Source organism: Carcharhinus amblyrhynchos, chromosome 20, assembly GCF_965287045.1.
Source record: "Carcharhinus amblyrhynchos chromosome 20, sCarAmb.v2.hapA, whole genome shotgun sequence".
NCBI classification, from domain to species: Eukaryota; Metazoa; Chordata; class Chondrichthyes; order Carcharhiniformes; family Carcharhinidae; genus Carcharhinus; species Carcharhinus amblyrhynchos.
The window spans coordinates 26,617,686-26,640,377 of record NC_137343.1 but is presented as its reverse complement, the minus strand read 5'-3'; the positions used below and the strand labels follow the sequence as shown (position 1 = coordinate 26,640,377).

General features: G+C 39.8%; 1 protein-coding gene across 3 annotated transcripts in view; it reads left to right on the top strand.

Annotated features, from left to right (window-relative positions):
- LOC145355857 (calcium/calmodulin-dependent protein kinase kinase 2-like) overlaps positions 1-22,692 on the top strand; it is a 103,447-nt gene that overhangs the window by 76,466 nt on the left and 4,289 nt on the right. For 2 of the 3 annotated variants that reach the window (XM_080208289.1, XM_080208288.1), the window contains exons 14-15: positions 1,743-1,871; positions 2,532-2,632. In XM_080208289.1, coding sequence (XP_080064415.1) covers positions 1,743-1,871; positions 2,532-2,632 — 230 coding nt within the window. Of the gene's footprint in view, positions 1-1,742; positions 1,872-2,531; positions 2,633-16,300; positions 16,352-22,692 lie in introns of all 3 variants that reach the window. The other variant, XM_080208287.1, reaches the window with a different exon arrangement.

Sequence of the window (22,692 nt, the reverse complement as noted above, 5' to 3'; positions counted from 1 at the left end):
GGTGATCAAGAAGGCAAATGGTATGCTGGCCTTTATAGCGAGGGGGATAGAATATAAAAGCAGGGAGGTCTTGCTGCAACTATACAGGGCACTGGTGAGGCTGCAGCTGGAGTACTGTGCGCAGTTTTGGTCGCCGCACTTGCGCAAGGATATTTTGGCCTTGGAGGGAGTGCAGAGGAGGTTCACTAGGCTGATACTGGAGATGAGGGGGTTGGACTATGAAGAGAGACTAAATAGACTGGGTCTGTACTTGTTGGAGTTTAGAAGGATGAGGGGGGATCTTACAGAGATGTATAAGATAATGAAAGGGATGGATAGGGTAGAGATAGAGAGATTCTTCCCACTCAGAAAAGATAGCAGGACTAGAGGGCACAGTCTCAAGATAGGGGGGGAGTAGTTTAGATCGGAGTTGAGGAGGAACGTCTTCACTCAAAGGGTGGTGAATCTCTGGAATTCTCTGCCCATTGAAGTGGTGGAGGCTACCTCGCTATATATATTTAAGTCACGGGTAGATAGGTTTTTGATAGACAAGGGAATTAAGGGTTATGGGGAGAGAGCGGGAAAGTGGAACTGATCCACTTCAGATCAGCCATGATCTTATTGAATGGCGGGGCAGGCTCGAAGGGCTAGATGGCCTACTCCTGCTCCTATTTCTTATGTTCTTAACTGATTGCCATGATTTTGATAATAAGCATTTGTGTTCTTGCATGTTGTTGCTAATGTTGACCCTGACCTTTGTAGGATAATGCTGATTAACAGGCTGACTGCCTGCTGCATAAGAAAGCACCCAAATGAAGAGCAAATTAGGGAGCAGAGCGATTAGACTTTTGGGATGGGGGTGGGAGATTTCCTGTGATGGTTGAGTGTAGTTTCCTTGTAGGTAGGGGATCACATATTGGTCAGGGAAAGTGGATCAGTTAAACATGTTAGGCCTATAAAGCATTCCTATTTTTCCTGGCCCACAGTAGTGCTGTCAAGGTAGGTACTTTATGGATCCAGCCCTTCATCTTGCCTCTTTTTCCAGGTTGGGTTTCCTAAGGTCCAGGAAACCTAAACAACATTAGTTAAAATTAAAAAGCTTATAAAAATGGAGGCATACAATCTCTGATACCCATCATTCCACTTCCACTAAAACCAGAAGGTCTAGAATTGAGGCAAGTTGGAGTCGGGATTTTATTTTTTAAAATTTTAACTTTTCAGCCAATCTGCCTTTGGGGGTTTAACTTACCCCATTGTTTCATAAGGAATTTCCAAAATGAAAATTATTTATACAATTGCAAAGAGTTAAATTGTTCCTATTTCCATTTAACTGTAACCTCTCCAGTCCAGAAATCTGTTGCTCAAAAACACTAGTTATCTAGAAAATCTTTATGCGAGCTTGATCAACACAGTGCTCATCACTTGACTACTTGGGAGCTGTATCAAATTTAGAAGCATGATCTCAGTCCAGATGATGTATCTCCTTTTTACAGTTTTAAAATGTTTTACTACCATTTTATGTTTCAGGTAAATATTTATACCCCGAGGTGTTTCTTGGTAAAGAATTCTAACATCACGTATAATTGAAAATATTCCAAAATCCTGAAATGACTTGGTGATTTCGGAATGGAGGGGTTGCATTGCAATATATTACACAAGTATCAAAATTTGCTACTACGTTTCATGGTTATTAAAAATGCAATATGGTAAATATATAAAATTATGCTGAAGGCAATTCTTTCATGGTTTCTTTTAACTTGTAGGTACATCCGTGGGTGACAAGGCATGGTGCTGAAGCACTTCCTACAGAGGATGAGAATTGTATACTTGTTGAAGTTACTGAAGAGGAGGTTGAGAATTCGGTCAAACATATTCCAAGCCTGGCAACAGTCGTAAGAGACAATATTAATTTTAATAGGCTGCTGAAAATAAGCAGCTACACATCCAATTATTTTTATAAAAATTCATTCGAGGGATGCTGGTTTCACTGACTAGGTCAGCATTTATTGCCCATCCCTTATTGCCATTGAGAAGGTGATGGTGAACTGCCTTCTTGAATCACTGCAGTCCATATACTGTGCATTTGTATGTACTTGTTGAGGGCTAACCAAATATTCCTCATATCTCTGATATGTTATAGTCACTTGCTATTTCCTTGTGTTTCTGGTGCCATATGTTTAGCTGAGTAAGTACTGGAATGAGCCTGAAGGATCATTCTATCTTGCATTCTTATCTTGCATTCAGTACATTCAGTACATTCAATACTTGATTCAAACAGGAGTTAATTTCCACAATTCTATGATGAAATTTTTCTTAATTGGATTGACAGGTCATTACTTCTCCACATTATATTAAATTGAAACTTTTTTTCTGGTAACTTTATTTACATATGATTATTACTATCAGTCAACAGAACTGCAAACATCATTGTCAAAGTAAATTGACTCTTATGTAAAAGCAGAAACTGAATTGCATAAAAGGGAACTTTTCATTCATTTGTCCTTGAATGCAACTTTTATGAAAATGTTACAAAATTGATGCTTTCTTACCAGATTCTTGTTAAAACAATGCTTCGAAAACGTTCCTTTGGGAATCCTTTTGAGGGAAGTAGGCGAGAGGAGCGATCTTTGTCTGCATCAGGAAATCACCTTGTGTAAGTAGATAACTATATTTTTTCAACGGTGTTTTAAGTTCCAGTTTCTTGAGCTTTGCAACGATTTACATCTTCAGAAACACTAAGGTGTTTTAAGGTATGCATTTTACAATTCTTTGATGATAAATAAAAGTCTTGTTTAATTTCCTTTAGCAAAATTGTTTTTTTAATTTTGATTTACACAATGTTTTTAAACTTCAGTACTTCAAAGAAAGCAAACTTTTTTAAAAGTAAAAATGCAGTGTTGTATTTGTTTTCCATAGATTGTGAGCCTTGCTGACAAGGCCAGCATTTATTTTTTTACTCTTTCCTATTTGCTCTTGGCTGGTAAATTGTACCTGAGAGGCTGAAATTGTACAAGGAAATCCCAGATTATTGGTCAACCTTCTTTTGATGTGATAATTAATTCAGCAATTCTTAACAAGGTGAACTTGATGATATATGCTGCTTACAAGAGACCCTATAGACTTACAAATTATACTAATCCAAGTGAAGCTTTTCAATTAGTCATAAATTTTGTGTGGCAAATTGGATGGAACCGGCATTCCGTAATTGGTCTTCAGACTTTACTGCTTCATGGTTGCTTAAGTTGTTTTACAGTATGGTGTTTTAAAATCACACCAAATAAAATACAGTGGATGTGGTCGCAAAGTGGAAACACTTTTGGTAGAGTTCATAGCTTTGAAAATAATGAAACTTGAAATACAAAGCTAATTTGATGGAAAACAAAACTCTGGGTGCTGGAAATCTGAGAAAAAAATATATATTCAGGTCTGGCAGCATTACTGGGGAGAGAAACAAAGCTAATGTTTTCAAGCCAATTATAAGAACACAACATAAGAAATAGGAGCAGGAGTAGGCCATCTAGCCCTTCGAGCCTGCCCTGCCACTCAATAAGATCATGGCTGATCTGAAGTGGCTCAGTTCCACTTTCCCGCCTTCTCCCCATAACCCTTAATCCCCTTGCCTATCAAAAACCTATCTACCCGCGTCTTAAATATATTTAGCGAGGCAGCCTCCACCACTTCAACGGGCAGAGAATTCCAGAGATTCACCACCCTTTGAGTGAAGAAGTTCCTCCTCAACTCCGTTCTAAACTGCCCCCCCCTTATCTTGAGGCTGTGCCCTCTAGTCCTACTGTCCTTTCTGAGCGGGAAGAGCCTCTCCACCTCTATCCTATCCATCCCATTCATCACCTTGTACGTCTCAATGAGATCTCCCCTCATCCTTCTAAACTCTAACGAGTACAAGCCTAGTTTATTCAGCCTCTCCTCATAGCTCAACCCCCTCAACTCCGGTATCAGCCTAGTGAACTTCCTCTGCACTCCCTCCAAGGCCAAAATATCCTTGCGTAAATGCGGCAACCAAAACTGCACACACTACTCCAGCTGCGGCCTCACCAGTACCCTGTACAGTTGCAGCAAGACCTCCCTACTTTTATATTCAATCCCCCTCGCTATGAAGGCCAGCATCCCATTCGCCTTCCTGACCACCTGCTGCACCTGCAGGCTGGGTTTTTGCGACTCATGCACAAGGATCCCCAGGTCCCTCTGCACCGTAGCACGCTGCAGTTTTTCGCCATGTAAGTAGTAGTCCTTCCTACCATTATTCCTACCAAAGTGGACAACTTCACACTTGCCAACATTAAATTCCATTTGCCAGTTCCTGGCCCATTCGCCCAGCCTATCTAGATCCCTCTGCAGACTTTCCACACCCACCGCACAACTTGCCGTTCGGAGGGTGTGGCAAATTGTGTGGATGGATTATCTTCCGTCAGTTCTGTTTTTCTTACTAATTTGCTTTATTATTGTCACATATATTATACAGTGAAAAGTGTTGTTTCTTGCGCGCTACACAGACAAAACATATTGTTCATAGAGAAGGAAACAAGAAAGTGCAGAATGTAGTGTTACAGTCATAGCTAGGGTGCAGAGAAAGATCAACTTAATGCAAGGCAAGTCCACTCAAAAGTCTGACAACAGCAGGCAAGAAGCTGTTCTTGAGTTGGTTAGTACGTGATCTCTTGTACCTTTTTCCCGAAGGAAGAAAGTGGAAGAGAGAATGTCCGGGATGTGTGGGGTTCTTAATTATGCTGGCTGCTTTGCCGAGCCAGTGGAAAGTAGGTGGGATGGGAGGTTGGTTCGCATGATGGATTGGGCTACATTCACGACCTTTTGTAGAACCTTGCAGTCTTGGGCAAAGCAGGAGCCATACCAAGCTGTGATACAACCCAAAAGAATGCTTCCTATGGTTCTATGGTTCATCTGTAAAAGTTGGTGAGAGTTGTAGCTGACATGCCAAATTTCCTTAGTCTTCTGAGAAAATAGAGGCGTCGGTGGACTTCCTTAACTATAGTGTCAGCATGGGAGGACCAGGACAGGTTGTTGGTGATTTGGACACCTAAAAACTTGAAGCTCTCGACCCTATTTACTTCGTCCCCATTGATGTGGACAGGAGTATATCCTTCTTTATGCTACCTGAAGTTGATGCAATCTCCTTCGTTTTGTTGACATTGAGGGAGAGATTATTGTCACCGCACCCGTTCACCAGATTCTCTATCTCATTCCTATACTTTGTCTTGTCATTGTTTGAGATCCAACCCACTATGGTGGTGTCGTCAGCAAACTTGAAAAACAAATTGGAGAGGAATTTGGCCGCACAGTCATAGGTGTATAAGGAGTATAGTAGGGGGCTGATAACACAGCCTTGTGGGGTAACGGTGTTGAGGATGATCGTGGAGGAGCTGGTGTTGCCTATCCTTACTGATTGAGAAAAGGTACTGTTTTATTATTTTGAAAGAAGACACTGTTTTAATCTATATTTTCTGATCTTGTTAATGGTTCAAATGAAAAGAGCATTATGTTTGACAGCATGCATCTACAGTAACAATTGTAATTGGAAAAATATATTTCTAGGCACCCTAGTGCAACAACAGACAACTCCATTTTAAGTGGAATTATGGAAGAGCTTGTAGTTACTACTTAGGCACATTTTGTTTAAATGTAGTAAACCAAAACTAATGATTCTTCAAACTTATGTACATCCTACCCATGTGGTAGCAACATTTCTTTACTGTTGGATCTGCAGTCACAAGATGTGATGCAATTGAGCATTATTATGAATTCCTGAACCCTTTCGTCTATTAACGTGAAGGCACCAAGATCTTTTATCATTTGTCATGAAGAACAATGATAGATCCTGCAGCACTGATCAAATGATAAACAAACGAGCAAATAAACCACCCTGCAAACATAAAATAAAATAACAATTAGAGGGCCTCCAGAACGTCTGTGTGCAAAAAGTCAAGGAGCATTGTGCACCAACTTGGTACAGGTTTCATTGCTGCCTTAAAAGCAGACTACTGCCTTTATAGCTCTGGGTACCACTTGCAAGAGAACTCCAGCACATTAGTAATTTGTTTAACAACAGATAACCAGGTTTTCTGAAATACTGCCCTGGAAGTGTTAGCCAGTCCATTTAACAGAAACCTGTTATCCACTCTCAGAATGACGGAATTTGTGTTCCCATCTGAAGCCCCTGCAGCAGAACTAGTGTGCAATTCTTTCCCTTCATCTTGCCTCCTGTTATAGTGACCTGGTCCAAATCCCCATGTGGTGTTGGGCACCCCAAAACTCCCACCTCCCAACCTGCACAGAAACACCAACTGCTTGACCAGCCCAGCAAACCCTGTTCCCCGCTCTCAATACCCCTCCAAAAACTGCATGCTCGTTCCCCCCCAAGACTCCATGTGCTCCCCCCTCACCAAGACTGTTGCATCTCTCACTATTTTGACTCACCTAATCATCTCTGCTCTCTTCCCCCTCCCCCCACTCCCCAACTGCTTGAACCCCCCCATAATACTTCTGAACATATTTCACATCTGCACTGTACATAATATACATTTTTGCTTTCCTGGTTTATATTAGGATAATTGAAATCCTGCATTATAATTCCTGCACCTCTCTAATTTTCCTGTACGTTTTCTCCACTATATTTTTCATACTAGTTGGTGTCCTATAAACTTTATAAAGCAGTGTAATTGCACCAAAATTGTTTCTGAACAACTGTATTGGTTCTTAAATGCACCAGATCATCCTGTATCTGTCAAATATTGTAGTTTTCCACTTAATCAATTTTCCCAACCATCCTCATTTCCTCCTCCTGCCTTTCCTGAACCTCTTGTATTCAGGAATATGTAGTGCCAGTTTTGTCCTTTCTTCAGCCAGGTTTCCATCATTGCCACAATAACATGTTCCATGTGGCTATTGAGATCTGCAGCTCACCAACCTTACTTAACATGCTTAGTGCATTTCTGTACCATGCACTGTAAACCTGAATTCAGTCTTACTGTATTTGCTCCTAATGTGACTCCACCCAATACCTTCCTATTCTTTCCTTGAGTGCTATGAGTCTCTCTCAGTTCTTTCTGCATCCTTCTTAATGCTGTACCTGTCCCCAACAAGTTAGCTTTATTGTGTAATTGGTATAATTTTTAATGAAATAAATGTGCAAAAGTGTTTGCAGATCATAGGGAACAACATAAGTAAATAAGGGAATAAACAGAGTTGGCATAATGCTTATTTTTGTGTCTAGGGCTACAGCATACACAAGCATGGAGGCATCCTTAAACTGATATAAAAAAAATTCCTTTGAGTTGGGTCAGTTAAGAGGTGGTCTGCAATAAATTATCTGAGTATGAAAGTTTTTATGCAGTTTTTTTGTTGCTGAGGGAGCACAAGTTTAAGTAGCTCATGAAAAGAATCAATAAGTTAGAAGTAAATATGTTGAGATTGTTATAATCCTTGGCCAGACCCTCAAGTTATTGGTAAAATCCAATCAGAAATCATGAATGTTTCGTTTAAAGTGGACAACGTTCGAGATTCAAGACACTTGCTAATAGAATAATGATACAAGATTCAATGGTTTTGAACAAAAAAATTATCTGTGGTTGAACACATCACACTGCACAATAAATGCCAAATGCAACCAAAATAGCTTTCACAAATTTCTCAACAACCCACCCAAAAGTCAATAATACTGAGTCAACCAATCTCACTGAAACTTCCATCTTGCAAGAGTTTCCAATCGTCACCTTTGACGATCTTGCCTTGGAATTCTGTCCAAAAACCACTCCAATTCAGACAGCATCAACGATGGCCCACCTCATAGGTTTTCAACATTATTTCCTGAGTTTCCATTGCTTTGGATTCCAGGGTCTTCTCTTGAGCATCAAATTACTGGCACAATCTAAGATCTCTGGCCCTGCCAAGCAGAACTTTCCTGCTTCATCGGGGTATCTTCACTCCAGTGGCCTGCAGCAGAGAGCGACCAGTCTTTGGCTGCTGCATTCACTTTAAGCCTACGCCCCACAGCCCATTACTTGTTTGGAGCCTGTTTCCTTCTTCCTCTCATTTTTCCATAACTATTGGGACCTTTTCTGCCCCCTTTGTCCCTTACATGAGACTTCCTTTTGGAACATCTCCTTGTCCCCTTTTTTGACCTCTCCCTGTCCCATCTCCTTGTCCCCTGCCTAGGACACGGCGGCAATGGCAATTCTCAACCAGCCACCTGTCCTGGGTTTTCATACCATTTTCCTCATTGTGCAAGTGCGCTGGGACCACAAAATGTGAAAAATGTAGAACTAAGCATGTGTAGGCCACCCCCTAGTCTGTGCACATCCAGAAGTTCTGAGGTCAGTTAGGAGTGAAAATTCCTGACCTCTGCGCTCTCCACCGAGATGTTTGATTTTCATAACAAGATGGTGATTAGAACACTGGATGCCATAAACTGGTGTTGAAAAGAATCTGAAGTTCCTTGAATAAGTGGAATACCAAAAGATGAAGGAAGTGAACAAATGTGGGATTAGACTAGATGGCTTCTCTGAATAAAATACAAGTGATACACTAACATTAACACATGGATTTGGATTTGTACTAAAGTGCTTGAAATACGTTTATAATTTGAACCAAGTCAGAATTTCTATACTCTGTCCATGAACACAGTACAACTGCTTGTTGCCAACTGCAATTTTTGCTGAGCATTACAATAAGAAATGCTTGGTTCACCAAATTCCCAATCAGTGAATTCAGTTCTTACATAAGAACATAAGAAATAGGAGCAGGAGTAGGCCATCTAGCCCTTCGAGCCTGCCCCACCATTCAATAAGATCATGGCTGATCTGTTGTGGCTCAGTTCCACATTCCTGCCCTCTCCCCATAACCCTTAATCCCCTTGCTTATCAAAAACCCATCAACCCGCGTCTTAAAAATACTTAGTAAGGTAGCCTCCACCACTTCAACAGGCAGAGAATTCCAGAGATTCACCACCCTTTGAGTGAAGAAGTTCCTCCTCAATTCCATTCTAAACCACTCCCCCTTTATCTTGAGGCTGTGCCCCCTAGTCCTACTGTCCTTTCTGAGCGGGAAGAGTCTCTCCACCTCTATCCTATCCATCCCATTCATCACCTTATATGTCTCAATGAGATCTCCCCTCATCTAAACTCTAACGAGTACAAGCCTAGTTTATTCAGCCTCTCCTCATAGCTCAACCCCCTCAACTCCGGTATCAGCCTAGTAAACCTCCTCTGCACTCCCTCCAAGGCCAAAATATCTTTGCGTAAATGCGGCGACCAAAACTGCACACAGTACTCCAGCTGCGGCCTCACCAATGCCCTATACAGCTGCAGCAAGACCTCCCTACTTTTATATTCAATCCCCTTCGCTATGAAGGCCAGCATCCCATTTGCCTTCCTAACCACCTGCTGCACCTGCAGGCTGGGTTTTTGCGACTCATGCACAAGGACCCCGAGGTCCCTCTGCACCGTCGCCTGCTGCAGTTTTTCGCCACTTAAGTAATAGTCCTTCCTACCATTATTCCTACCAAAGTGGACCACCTCACACTTGCCAACATTAAATTCCATTTGCCAGTTCCTGGCCCATTCGCCCAGCCTATCTAGATCCTTCTGCAGACTCTCCACACCCTCCGCGCAATTTGCCGTTCCACCAATCTTGGTGTCATCAGCAAATTTCGACACCATACACTCGGTTCCCTCCTCCAGATCATCTATATAAATGGTAAATAGCTGAGGCCCCAGCACCGACCCCTGGGGCATTCCACTAGTCACCAACCGCCAATCCAAATAGCACCCATTAACCCCCACTCTCTGTCTCCTATTTGACAATCAATCCTCTATCCACACTAACACCCTACCCCCAACTCCATGCCCCCTTACCTTCTGCAATAACCTCTTGTGAGGTACCTTGTCAAACGCCTTCTGAAAATCAAGAAAGACCACATCCACCGGCTCTCCTCTATCCACCGCCCTAGACACATCCTCATAGAACTCCAATAAATTTGTCAGACACGACTTCCCCTTAATGAAACTGTGCTGCGTCTGCTCTATCAAGCACTTCCCCTCAAGATGCCTCGCTATTTCCTCCTTGATGACGGATTCTAACATTTTACCTACAACAGACGTTAAACTAACCGGCCTATAATTCCCCGCCTTTTGCCTGGCACCCTTCTTAAACAACGGCGTAACATTAGCCGTTTTCCAATCTTCTGGCACTTCCCCGGAATCCAGCGACGCCTGGAAAATAACCACCAAGGCATCCACTATCACCTCCACCATTTCTTTCAGAACCCTCGGATGCATTCCATCCAGTCCTGGGGACTTGTCCACAATCAGTCCCTCCAGTCTGTCGAGCACTGCCTCTCTAGTAACAATAATGTCATTCAGGCCCTCCAGTCCTACCACCTTTCCATCGCTAACACCTGGCAAATTATTCACGTCCTCCTCCGTGAAGACCGAAACAAAAAAGTTATTCAAGACCTCAGCCATTTACCCATCCCCTACCACTAAGTCCCCCCTCTCATCCTCTAAGGGTCCAACGTTCACCCTAGTCAGCCTCTTCCTTTTTATATATTTATAAAAACTCTTGCTATCCTTTTTTATATTAAGCGCTAGCCCAGCTTCATAGTTTCTCCTACCCTTCTTTATCAACTTCTTTGTCAATCTTTGTTGACATTTAAACTTCTCCCAATCCTCTTCTCGCCCACTACTCTTAGCTACTCTAAACGCCTCCGCTTTTAATTTAACACTTTTCTTCACCTCCTTCGTTATCCACAGCTTATTACCTCTCCTCCTACGGTCCTTTTTAACCATCGGAATAAATTTCTGCTGAGCACCAAGAAAGATCTCCTTAAAGATCCTCCACTGCTCCTCAGCAGACCTACCTTCCAACGCACTCCCCCAGTCAACATTCGCCAATTCTTCTCTCATCCTACCATACTCTCCTCTGTTCAAACAAAGGACACGTGTCTGGGAACCCACTTTCTCCTCCTCCATCTGCACCAGAAACTCCACCATACAATGATCACTCTCCCCAGGAGGATCCTTCACCACAAGGTCCCTAATTCTTCCCGCCTCATTACATAACACCAGATCCAAGATAGCTCGCTCCCTCGTCGGCTCCAACACACACTGTTAAAGGAAACTATCCAAACAGCTCATCTGCTCTTTGAGATTCTGAAATTTGTGTTGTATCTGTGCTGGAACTTTTAAGTCTTATTACAGTTTGCATTTTGAAATGCAATCATTACTAAGTATCCTACCTGACTTGCCATTATCATGTGACATCTCCATGAGGGAATGTTTGGGGCAGCCGTATTACATTCAGTTCAATAAAGACATTACAGTAGAAGTACTGTAGTTTTTGAGCTCATACCATAGCCGAGATTCAGTTTTGAAAGATTGGAAGAGATGATGTGGCTGGCTACCAAAAGAGGAACACTGAAGTGTTCCAATCTTCTAAAAGAAGGGGGGAAAAAGGCAAGGAAAAGCTAATGTGAGCTGAAGGCTGTAAGTAAAATGCTGGGTGTGACAAAAAGCAGCTGTAAATTTTCCACTCCCTGCCCCTGTCAAAATGCAAGGAAAAATGTGGCAGAATTGACTGGCAATTTTACAATGGCAAAATAATGAGATTGCAACAGATTTGACTAACAAGCTGGAGCTAGATGAGTATCAGCACTTGTAATGCTGCTGGGGAGAGGTTGTTATAAATTCTATTCCATCCTACGTCTATCCAAAGGACAGAAAAGTTACTATACAAATTTTGAAAACCTTGAAGGCACCCTTTGAACCTTAAGTGAACATAACTTATAAACAATATGTATTCAACATATTGAAAAAGAGTCCATCAATCAGTATGCAACTCAGTAATATAACTTGCAGAATCAAATTATGTGGATTTGTTGCCCAAATCAAGTGTAGATTTGGTCAACAAAAAGATGATCTCATTTAAGATGGTGTTGCTTTAGGCATAAGAAATCCAACAGTGAGAGCAAGTCAACTAAGAAGAGAAATGTACTCAGGAAAGTAATAGACACGGGCAGAAATACAGAGGGTGTAAAACATCAGCTAGTATGGCAGAGAAGACCAGGACGTGCATTATGCTGGGACATTCCTGGCCAAAAGAGTAGAATAATCATGGATGAAGAGCAGGGTGGAAGTACTGCAGAAGATATTGTTCAAAGGAAAGCAATATTTTAACTGCACGATGCTGAATCATTTCACACGAATGTGTTTTGCAACAAAGGAGCAAAATAAACCTATACCAATAGACACTGGAGAGATATCACCCAAAGAGTCTGATGAAGCACTGTACACCATACAATAGGCTGGTTTGATCAAGTCTATAAGTGGTTTATAAAAGATAGACTTGATCATTTATTTATAGACTATCAGTGATGTACAAGATGTGACATAAAAGATAGATATCAAATCTATAAATGATTTGTGATTATTAGAATGGTGACAACAGAAGGAAAGGATTAAATGAGCAAGAGGCATCAGTGTCATGCAGCATCATGACTTTCACAGACCTTTGCAAAATGGATCAACCTGGTGATTTAAAAATAAAGCCCTTGAAAGTAAGGGAAATGAAGCCTTAGAAAGTAAGGCTGAGGCTGATTATGTTAGAAATGTACGTTCTTTTAAGAGGTAAACCAGAACTAGCTTCAGAGTGAGTTCAGAGCAGGAAATGCTCATTGAAACCTGTACTTAAAAGCTGGATTAAGTACAGGTTTCCCCAATAAACGATTGCTTCTGGACAAGGAGTGGAACCTGATGGGAGAGCAGAAACTAGTATTTGTACATTATAACAGCAATACAATTGTGAAGCTTTGAAAGTCTTCTGTTGCCTAATTCAGCAAATGGATATCTATCTGTTAAACAGAAGGTATATGATGGTGCAATATTCATATCAAGAGGACAAATTAGTTTGCAAGCCCAATGCAATGTTGGAATTAAATGAAAAGTAAAGAATTGGATAAACAAGAAACCAATAGGGATTTAGCTGCACGGACGACTTGAGATGCAGATTAGCCTAGTACCAGGGTAAAACAGATACTTTGTTAAGCATAGTGGAAATCAGCAGTCTAGAGGTCTAGATCGTTGCCAAGCCCAATTGCAAAGTAGAGCACTCTCTCAGAATCAAGCTATTGGCCAGAAGAGAAAGCAGCAGAGGTCTGGCCATGTAGGACCTGATAAGTTGTAACCTAGACCAGAAGAAAAGGTTCCTAAAAGAAAGTTAGGTCCTGTGCAGTAGTTACCTGTCAGATTTGAGGCATAGTGTTTAAATCTGTGGGATGTTATTTTAGGGAAGGTGTATTCTCAGAGTTTAGGAAAGTGGATAGATTTAGATTTGGGGATAAAGTAATCATAATGCCTGGGGAACCATTATTATAGTTAAGTGTAAATGTTCTTTGCTGCTATCTTGTTGCATGTTTTAAAGTTTAATAAACATTTTGTTATTTGAATAATTTACAACATGATTGATTCCTCTCCTCTTCGGGTTTCATCTCATTTCTCATTCTCCAAATTGCAAAACTATATAGTTCAGAACCAGCATTCAAGTTTTCCTTCTGGGATTTGGAATGCCCTCGCATTGAATATCAGCGTGGTTCATAACAAATAGCAAGAATGGAGATGTGGAGTTCTAGATCAGAAATGGTATGCAACAGTCACTCATCTCAGCTAGAGAAAGTCTAAAGCTTGGACTGGTGACCCTAAACATGCCAAAACCACTGACCACTGAATAGCTCCTACAGGAGTACAAAATACGTGTTTACAGGGTTTAAAAGTCTATCTCCTAAGTAGATGTGAATGTAAGACCAATTCAGCATCTGCTGAGAAGAGTTCCAGTTGCCCTCAAAGCAAGCCTAAAGAACAAAAATGGGAAAACAAGGGATCACTCAGGAAAGTAACAACTCCTACAGACTGGATTATCAGTTAAACAACCTGGAAAACTGAGAGTGCACTTGGATTTCAAGTGCTGAAGAAATCTCACTACCCCATGCCAACCATCAACAGAATTTTACCACAACTTGCCAGTGCAAAGATCTCTACCATCCTGGAGGCAAAGGATGGTTACAGGCAAGTGAAGCTGAATGAAAGAAGCAGAATTCTAACCACATTCTGTAAGCCGTTGGGGGGCGGGGTAGGGGGCGGTGCAGATGGTTGCAATTGAAGATGCTCAAAGTCCAGTACATAGCTTATGTATTGACTGCAAATGGTTTTCACCCAGACTCTGACAAGGTGAGAGCTGTAGCAATGATGCAATGACCAGTAGACAGGAAAGCAGTTCAATGATTTGTTGGCTTTATAAACTACTTAGCAAAATTTCTGCCTAATCTTTGTCATTAAGAGTATGAAACTTTACCCAAGCTCACTGCCAAGGATGTGCAATGATATTGGGGTACAGAACAAGGAGCAGTGTTCACTAAAATCAAAAACGAGTGATGGTAATGCCAGTGCTGAAGTACTACGATGTCAGTGATGTTGTTACCTTGCAATATGATGCCAGCAAGACAGGTCTTGGAGCAATCCTGATGCAACAAGGACAATCAGTGGTGTTTACATCCAGGGCACTAACAAAAACTGAATGACACTCCGCTCAGATCAAGAGTGTGCCTGGCTATTGTTCTTGCTTGTGAACATTTTCATCAGTATCTTCTTGGGAGATGCAAAATAGTGTTGGAGTCCAATAACATGCCAATTCAAAGCATTTTTCTCAAACAACAACTATCTGCTCCAAAGTGCCTGCAGGTGATGTTACCTTATTTACAGAGTTATCATCTGGACTTGATATACAAGTGAGGGAAATATGTGTAATATTGCATGCTGTTGAGTGCAGCATTCCCCATGAAGAAAATTAAGGATGCTACAACAGGATGTAAAACCTTCCAGATTCAACATGAGGACTTCTCTGGAAGTCATCAACCCAGAAGAGTCATTGAATCTGACAGATTTGCACCTTGTTTAAATCAAATGAATCCGACAGACAAAACTTCCCAATAAGATGCAATTCTCCAAGTACTGCAAGAAGTAGTGATGAAAGGACAGTCTGAGAGCATCAAGAACACACAAGTTGTCACAAGAGCATATTGGGCATGCTAAGATGAAGTGAGAGCCCAAGATCTTGTACAACGGAAATAGTCATCATCCCTAAGGAGATGAGAGGTGATATGCTGAAGCACATCCATACAATCCAGCAAGGAATTGATTTGAGTTTGAGGAAGGCAAGAGGTACTCTACTAGCCAAACATAAGCAATGAAATTAAAGACCACGTTAACCAGTGCAGTGCTTGTAACAACAAGTGAGAGCTTTTGATGACATGTGACATCCCAGACAGACAATGGATGAAGCTGGGAGTAGATCTCTTCTTTACAGTGGAACTGATTATCTTGCAACTGTAAGCTACTAGGTTAATTGCAGGGAGGTAGGCCACTAAACACCAGTAAACTGCTTGATTTCAGCAGCAGCTTACCTTTCCCCAAATGGAATGTGTGTCACCTACTTTTTTTTCCTGTTTGCACTTTCTTTTTGCAGGAAGTTGGCTGGGCAATGTCTTTTTCTTCTGAGGGCATCTCAGCATCTGTATTTAGACAACCTGGCCTCTCTCAGCATAAGGATGTTAATCTCTATTAAGAGGCACAATAGTGATCTAAGATAATTTCTATTTTTAAAAATATTAAACTGAGAGAGACAAGTGATAAGTGCCAAAAAATGCATTGAATAAAATTTGAAGCTGCAATCACTAATGTTGAAATCTTTTCATCCTTCACAATATCAACCTAATACAAATTTTCTGCAGGCGCAGTTCCATTGATACCTATTTTAGAATTGGTGTCAGATCCATAATAAGAGTTTAATGACTAAAATTAATTGGGATTCAAGGATATTTCATTAGCCCTTAGTTTGTTTCTGAGGTACATTCAAAACAACATTAAATTGGAATTTTTGTAAGCATTTTTAATCTTTTAGCATTGTTTATATATTTTAATATGATACATTTACTGCATTTTTTGCAATAATATTTGTAAAATCACTGGTGCAACCCATACTACTCTGTGGGCTTTTCAAACCTCTGGTGACCTTTTTGGGTTCTATTAAATGTAAAAAAGAACGATTGTTTCTGAAGCTTGCCTATTCCAGAATATGTGTTGATCTAACTAAAAGTATTGCCTAAAGTATGTCTGTGATTATTAAGTTAACAAATGCCACTCCAGAAAAGTGTGCAAAATGTAGTTAAAAATTCATAATCGAATTGATGGATCTGTTTTCAAACACTCGTTCATTTTTGTGTAAACTTTCCCCTAATTTCCAGAAGAAACAAGTCAGGAAATGTGAAATGCTGCTACTCACATAGTAGCCAAAGGTAAAACGCTTGAGTGTATGAGCCTGCAAGTTATCCCGTGCAACAAATAATTTTAATTGAAATGTGTTTTCCGCCATAATGTGTGACCCAAGACATTAAAGGATATGCATTCAAAAATCCCAAAGTTTTTTTCCTCAAGATTCTCCTATAGTCTTGGAAAAGAATCATCTTCTATGCCAACGTTCTATGTTGAACTGTCACTAACATGCCTACTTCATGTCTATAATATTTGTATTATCGAGCATCAGTGTGATCAAGTTTTTTTTAACTATCTTGGCTACTTAGCTGTTTATCATGGAGCACATTAGACTACATTCAAAGTTTAAATCAGTTTTAGCATTAATTTCTCCATAAATCTCAAACCACAGGCAAGAGCATGTTCTGGTGTTCTGATGCAGGATTTATTCCCCTGTGAAACAACAATGCTAATAATAGGCCATTGTAAGTTTCCAAGCCAACATTATGTGAAACTGCAACTGAACTGCCTAGTCTGAAGGCCTATATTATCAACACATTGATTGCAAATGGCCCAGATGCAGCGCCAATCAGGTTAGTGAACAAAACAATTTAGACTAACTTTTTCAGCCTCTGAAATGCCTTGCATTTAATGTAACAAATTATCCAATATGCAAGCCCTGTGCTCTCAATGGGCCTGGCCTCTTCCTCCTTCCCACTTAGATCCATCCCAAGTATTCTGATTCTTTAGCGTGGGATGTGAACGCCACTTGCAAGTTCAGAATTTATTGCCCATCCCTAATTGCCCACTTGGCCAACTCCCATTCTGAACCAATTTAATCCAAGGGGCAACAAAATCATTGGTGTAACGTAGAATTCAGGTTTTATAAAGCAACAGCATATTATTTTATGGGCTTTTCAAACCTCTGGTCTCCTTTTCAGGTGATCAGGTGTTATTAAACATAAAAGACCAATTGATTTCAAAGTTTGTCTATTCCACAACTTATGTTGATCGAACGGAAAGTGTTGATTAAAGTATATCTGTAATTATTAAGTTAACAGAAATGCCATTTACTTGGCTGAATCTGCCATGAATGTAGAAACTACCTTCCTGCTTAACCCAATCTGCTTCTGAATTCCATAGCTGGTCCCTCAACCTGACCCTGAGTGTAATTAAGACCATAAAACACAGGAGTAAAATTAGGTCATTTGGCACATCAGATCTGCTCCACCATTCAATTAGATCATGATTGATCTGATATACTCCTGAATTTTACTTTCCCACCTTATCCCCACAACACGATTCCTTTACTGATTAAAAATCTATCTCAGGTGGATCATGCTTAATGATCCATCCCTCAAAAGTCGTGCTGGCAAATCTGTACAATTCTTTATTGTAAAGAATTGTACAGATTTGCCATCCTCTGAGGGAAGAAATTCTCTGTTTTAATTGGGTGACCCCTTATTCTGAAATGATGCCCTTTGGTCCTTGACTTTTTCACAAAGGGAAACCTCTCCATCCACTCTTAAAGGCATCTGAGACTCCTATAAGATTGTCCTGTCATTCTTCTAAACTCCTTTGAGCACAGGCCCAACCTACTCAACCTTTCACCAGAAGAAAATCCCTCCATACCTGGGATTAATCTAGTGTACCTTCTCTGGGCTGCCTACAGGCAGCTCAGTGGCACAGTAATTAGCACTGCTGCCTCACAGCACCAGGGACCCAGGTTTGATTCCCATATCTGCATGGATTTCCTCTGAGTGCTCCGGTTTCCTTCCACAGTCTGAAAGACGTGCTGGTTTTGTGCATTGGGTAAATTCTCCCTCAGTGTACTCAAACGGGTGCTGGAGTGTGGCGAGTAGGGAATTTTCAGGGTAACTTCATTGCAGTGTTAATAACACCAGTGCCAATATACATTTTCTTAGATAAAGGAACAAAAACTGTTCATTGTATTCCAGGTGAGGTCTAACTAATGCCTTGTATAGTTCGAGCAATTTTATACTCCATTCTCTTTGAAATAAAGGCCGACATTCCATTTGCTTTCCTCTGAACTTGCATGCTAATTTTTGTGATCTATGCACAAGGATCCCCAAATCTCTCTGTGCTGCAGTTTCATGCAGTCTTTGTCTATTTAAATAATATTTAGCTCCTTTATTGTTCGTACCAAAGTGCATTACTTCACATTTTCCTAGATCATATTCCACTGCTGAGTTTTTGCACACTCACTTAACCTGCATATAATCCCTCTGTAGATTCTGTGTCATTCTCACCGCTTGCTTTCCCACTTATTTTTGTCAATCAATAGTGCATTCACTTACCTCACCTATGTTATTAATTAATATTGCCAGCTTTTTGTCTGACCCATACCAACAAATCTTCACTTCCCATTTCTACCAGTCAAATCCCTGGTCCCCTGCGACCTCCCAGCTTCACCCCCTGTTCTTCTAGGTAAGTAATGTCTAACCACAAGTGGCAAATTAGCAATCCAAATGCAGCAAATATGTTTTCCTGATTAGTTTGTTGAAAATTGAATAATATACACTTTATTATTGGGCATGGAATTTCAATATTCATATTTGCATTCTGTATGCATGTGCACTTTAACCATTTTGGTGCATTTGTAGGTACAACGGTAGACGAAGAGTGTTAATTTTTTTTATTGCCGTGAGTACTTTATTTTCTTCACTACTGAATAATGGTTATGTTTGTTAAGTAAATGTACCTGAAATATACCTGGAAGACTTTTCCTACTAAAATTAGTTTAGCATGGCTGAAACATCAGAGTTGATTTCTATTGATCAACATTATTTTAGCCCAAAAGGATACCATCATAACACCACCCCTATCCCCAATTCCCTTGGTTTCCAATTATATAAAAATGGAAACATTATTTGTCCCTTTATTGGAATGGATCACACATTAATTACAATGGCAGTAATTTCTGGGGATGAATAATTACTGTGGTTTTTGCCTGCATGGTGCTTACTAAAGCATGCTTTAAACTTTGAGAAATTTTGTACAAATGGTCCATCCAGTCTTTACAATATTGGTAGCATGGTACTTATTGCTTGCATGAATTAGTTTGTATTTTGCCAGTAATCATTTGTTATAAAGAGGCATCTTAATTGTCATTTTAAATCAAATCTGCTGATGAACCAAATTCACTGGTGATATTGTAACCCACTACGATTTAATATGTATTTAATGTCTAGCAGTGTTCCAGAGGAAATTCAGCCTTTTGGCTTTGCACTGAAAAGCTCAGACTATTTGTTCTATCTGACATTTGTTTTTGTTATCTCTCATTATCTTGGTGTGGATTTTTTCTGTCCTTTATTTGATTGGTTTCATTTTAATCTTAAAATTTATTTTCAAATCCACTCCACAGATCATTGGTAAGTTCTGTAATTGGTATTGGATAATATACTTTGTGACAGGTAATGATAAATATAGGTTAAATAAATGTATTTTAATGTCTGTATTTTGTGTGGTTCTTGGTGACCAAAAATAAACTTATAACAGTATCTCATTATGTGTGCATATGTGTATCTTATCAGTACACATTTGAGATTTGGGAGCTTACTTCTGGCCTTTTTCAACTTTGCTAGCGGAGAGTAATGGGGTGCAATAGTAGGCTGATGTGATTCAAATGAAAAAGTTTCCCTTTTCACTTTTGATAAGGAAATAACTAAGATTCCACTTTAGCTATAAGCCAACTGACACTGAGGGTTCACTGCACAAAAACTATGTCCCTTCACTTCAGGCATAGCAGATTGATGCACCTGTAGAGTACATCATATATACATTAGAACATTGAGAGACTCCTACCTAGTTACTTTTATTCTATATTTCAGTGCTCTTCTTCCATTTCCAAACACTAATTCATATCAAGAATAGAGAAAAAATAATGTGCGCAAGAAAAATTATGTATAGCAATAATAGGCAACATAAAGGTGTTCTGACAGCAAAAGAGAAGATGCTGGAAAATCTCAGTAGGTCCGGCAGCATCTATAAGGAGAGAAAAGAGCTGACATTTTGAGTCCAGATGTGTTCTGATGGGCCATCACAGAAACCATTAGATGCAAATGTCACTGTTTTGTGATAACACCAATACCAACGTGTTTAGCTTTGATTAGTAAGTGTTTCCCGCGTTACCAATGTTAGGAGGAATGCTAAATGTAATAGGAAATTACAGAACATGAAGAGACACAGGAGAGAATCAACACTGTTCAATTAAATGTCCAAAATATTTTTGTTTGCCGGGGTGGGTGGAGTATCTGTGATGTTCGATTTTCTGTGTGGTTTTATATATATGGTGTAGAAATTGTCTGTTTCCGAAACTTATGTAGGTGATTTTTGCTTTGTGTTGTCATCTCATAATCTGTATAATGTTTATGCTTAAGTCAGCAATCCTTAAAATTAGCTACTTATACAACTGTCTTTCCATGTTCAGAGTTACTGGCAAATTCAAACACTGCATGAAATGTAATTAAATAAAATTCCTGCACAATAAATGCAATATATCTGCAAAATCGAATTGTTTTGTCATCCAAGGAGACTTTGTACCAATAGTTTATAATAATTGTACAAAATGATAGAAGTTTAGCTTATAACTTTATTAATCAGTCTTCTGTTGAATGACCTGAACCAAAGCAACTGAGCTTGTAACATTTCACCTAGGAATACAGATATTTTTCTTCCATCCAGGACATTCTGGATAATAGTCTATGGTAGTATTGTAACTACATCAAGTATGTAGCTTTCTTGTATATCATTGCCCAGTAAAAGAGTATTTTGACGAAAAAATAATTAGTTTATGGACAGATTTGGTGACACTCGGTGTTTACATGAAGCTGGTGGTTGTAATCAAGTCTCCTTCAATTTGTCATCCCAAATACATTTTAAGAATACAGCAGTACAAAATTGAGATCTTTAGAACAGTTGACAGAAGAAAGAAAGTACTTCACACAATTGAATATGTGGAATTTATTTCCAGAGTTATTGCTGAGGTAAAATCTGTGATAACATTCATGATTATATTGCATTAGTGAACAGAGGAAGTGGAGTTGAAGACATATGGGAACACGGTCATTAAATATGATTAAAATTATTTGCTCACAAACAGAATAAAACATTGAAATGGACTAATTTAGAGGAATGGCCTATTAAACATTAAAGGAAGTAAGTCATTCAAAGGGAAGTACTAAATAATTCTGAATTTGTCAAAAAATAAAGTGGCTAATTTTAGTAAAATGCAATAAGTGATTTGATTGGAAATGGGTTCATTTTGTTTTACTGATATATTTGCTTTATTTACTGTTTTTATGATCATTGTGTGGGGACCAGAATATATATGGATTTGGTCCTATTGTGGGGTGTTACCAGAATGTACTTGTAATAACCATGTTATTCCCACATACCTGTGACTTGCACATCATTTTCAGTACAACAGCAAAGGGATCAGATTATGTGACAGAAAAGTATTTTTGTTTTTGCATGAGTTGAAATCTCACTTTACTTTAAAATATGTGCAATGTATGCAAGGGGACTTCTGTTATCATAAAAACAATTATCATTGATATTAAGAATATTTATTTTTAACTACAGAACATCACTTGTCTCAGCCTCCTTCAACCTATCTGCTGTTGAAACCCTCATTCATACCATTGCTGTGTCTGACTCAATTATTCCAATGCTCTTCTGGGCCACCTTCCATAAACTTGAGCATCCAAAATTCTTCAGTCTGTATCCTTACTGAAGCCAAGTTCGATTCACCCATCATTGCTGTACTTGCTGGTCTACATTGACTCCCATTCTGGCAACACTCCCATTTTAAAATCCTCACTCTTGTGTTAAGATCCATCCATGGTCTCATTCTTCACTATGTCTGCAACATCATCCAGCTCTACAATCCTACTCTGCACTCCTAATTTTAAATACTTTGGATCATTGGCTTCCTTCAGTCCACAACTGGTTCCTGTGCCTTCAGCTCTGAAATTCCCTTCCTAAATCTCTTTCCTCTATTGCTTTTTCTTGAAATCACATCTTTGAAACCTTCCTCTTTAACTAAGTTTTTGGTCACCTGCTATATTTGTTTAGAACATAAGAACATAAGAAATAGGAGCAGGAGTAGGCCATCTAGCCCTTCGAGCCTGCCCCGCCATTCAATAAGATCATGGCTGATCTGTCGTGGCTCAGTTCCACTTTCCCGCCCTCTCCCCATAACCCTTAATCCCCTCTCTTATCAAGAACCCATCAACCCGCTTCTTAAAAATATTTAGCGAGTCAGCCTCCACCACTTCAACGGGCAGAGAATTCCAGAGATTCACCACCCTTTGAGTGAAGAAGTTCCTCCTCAACTCCGTTCTAAACCGCCTCCCCTTTATCT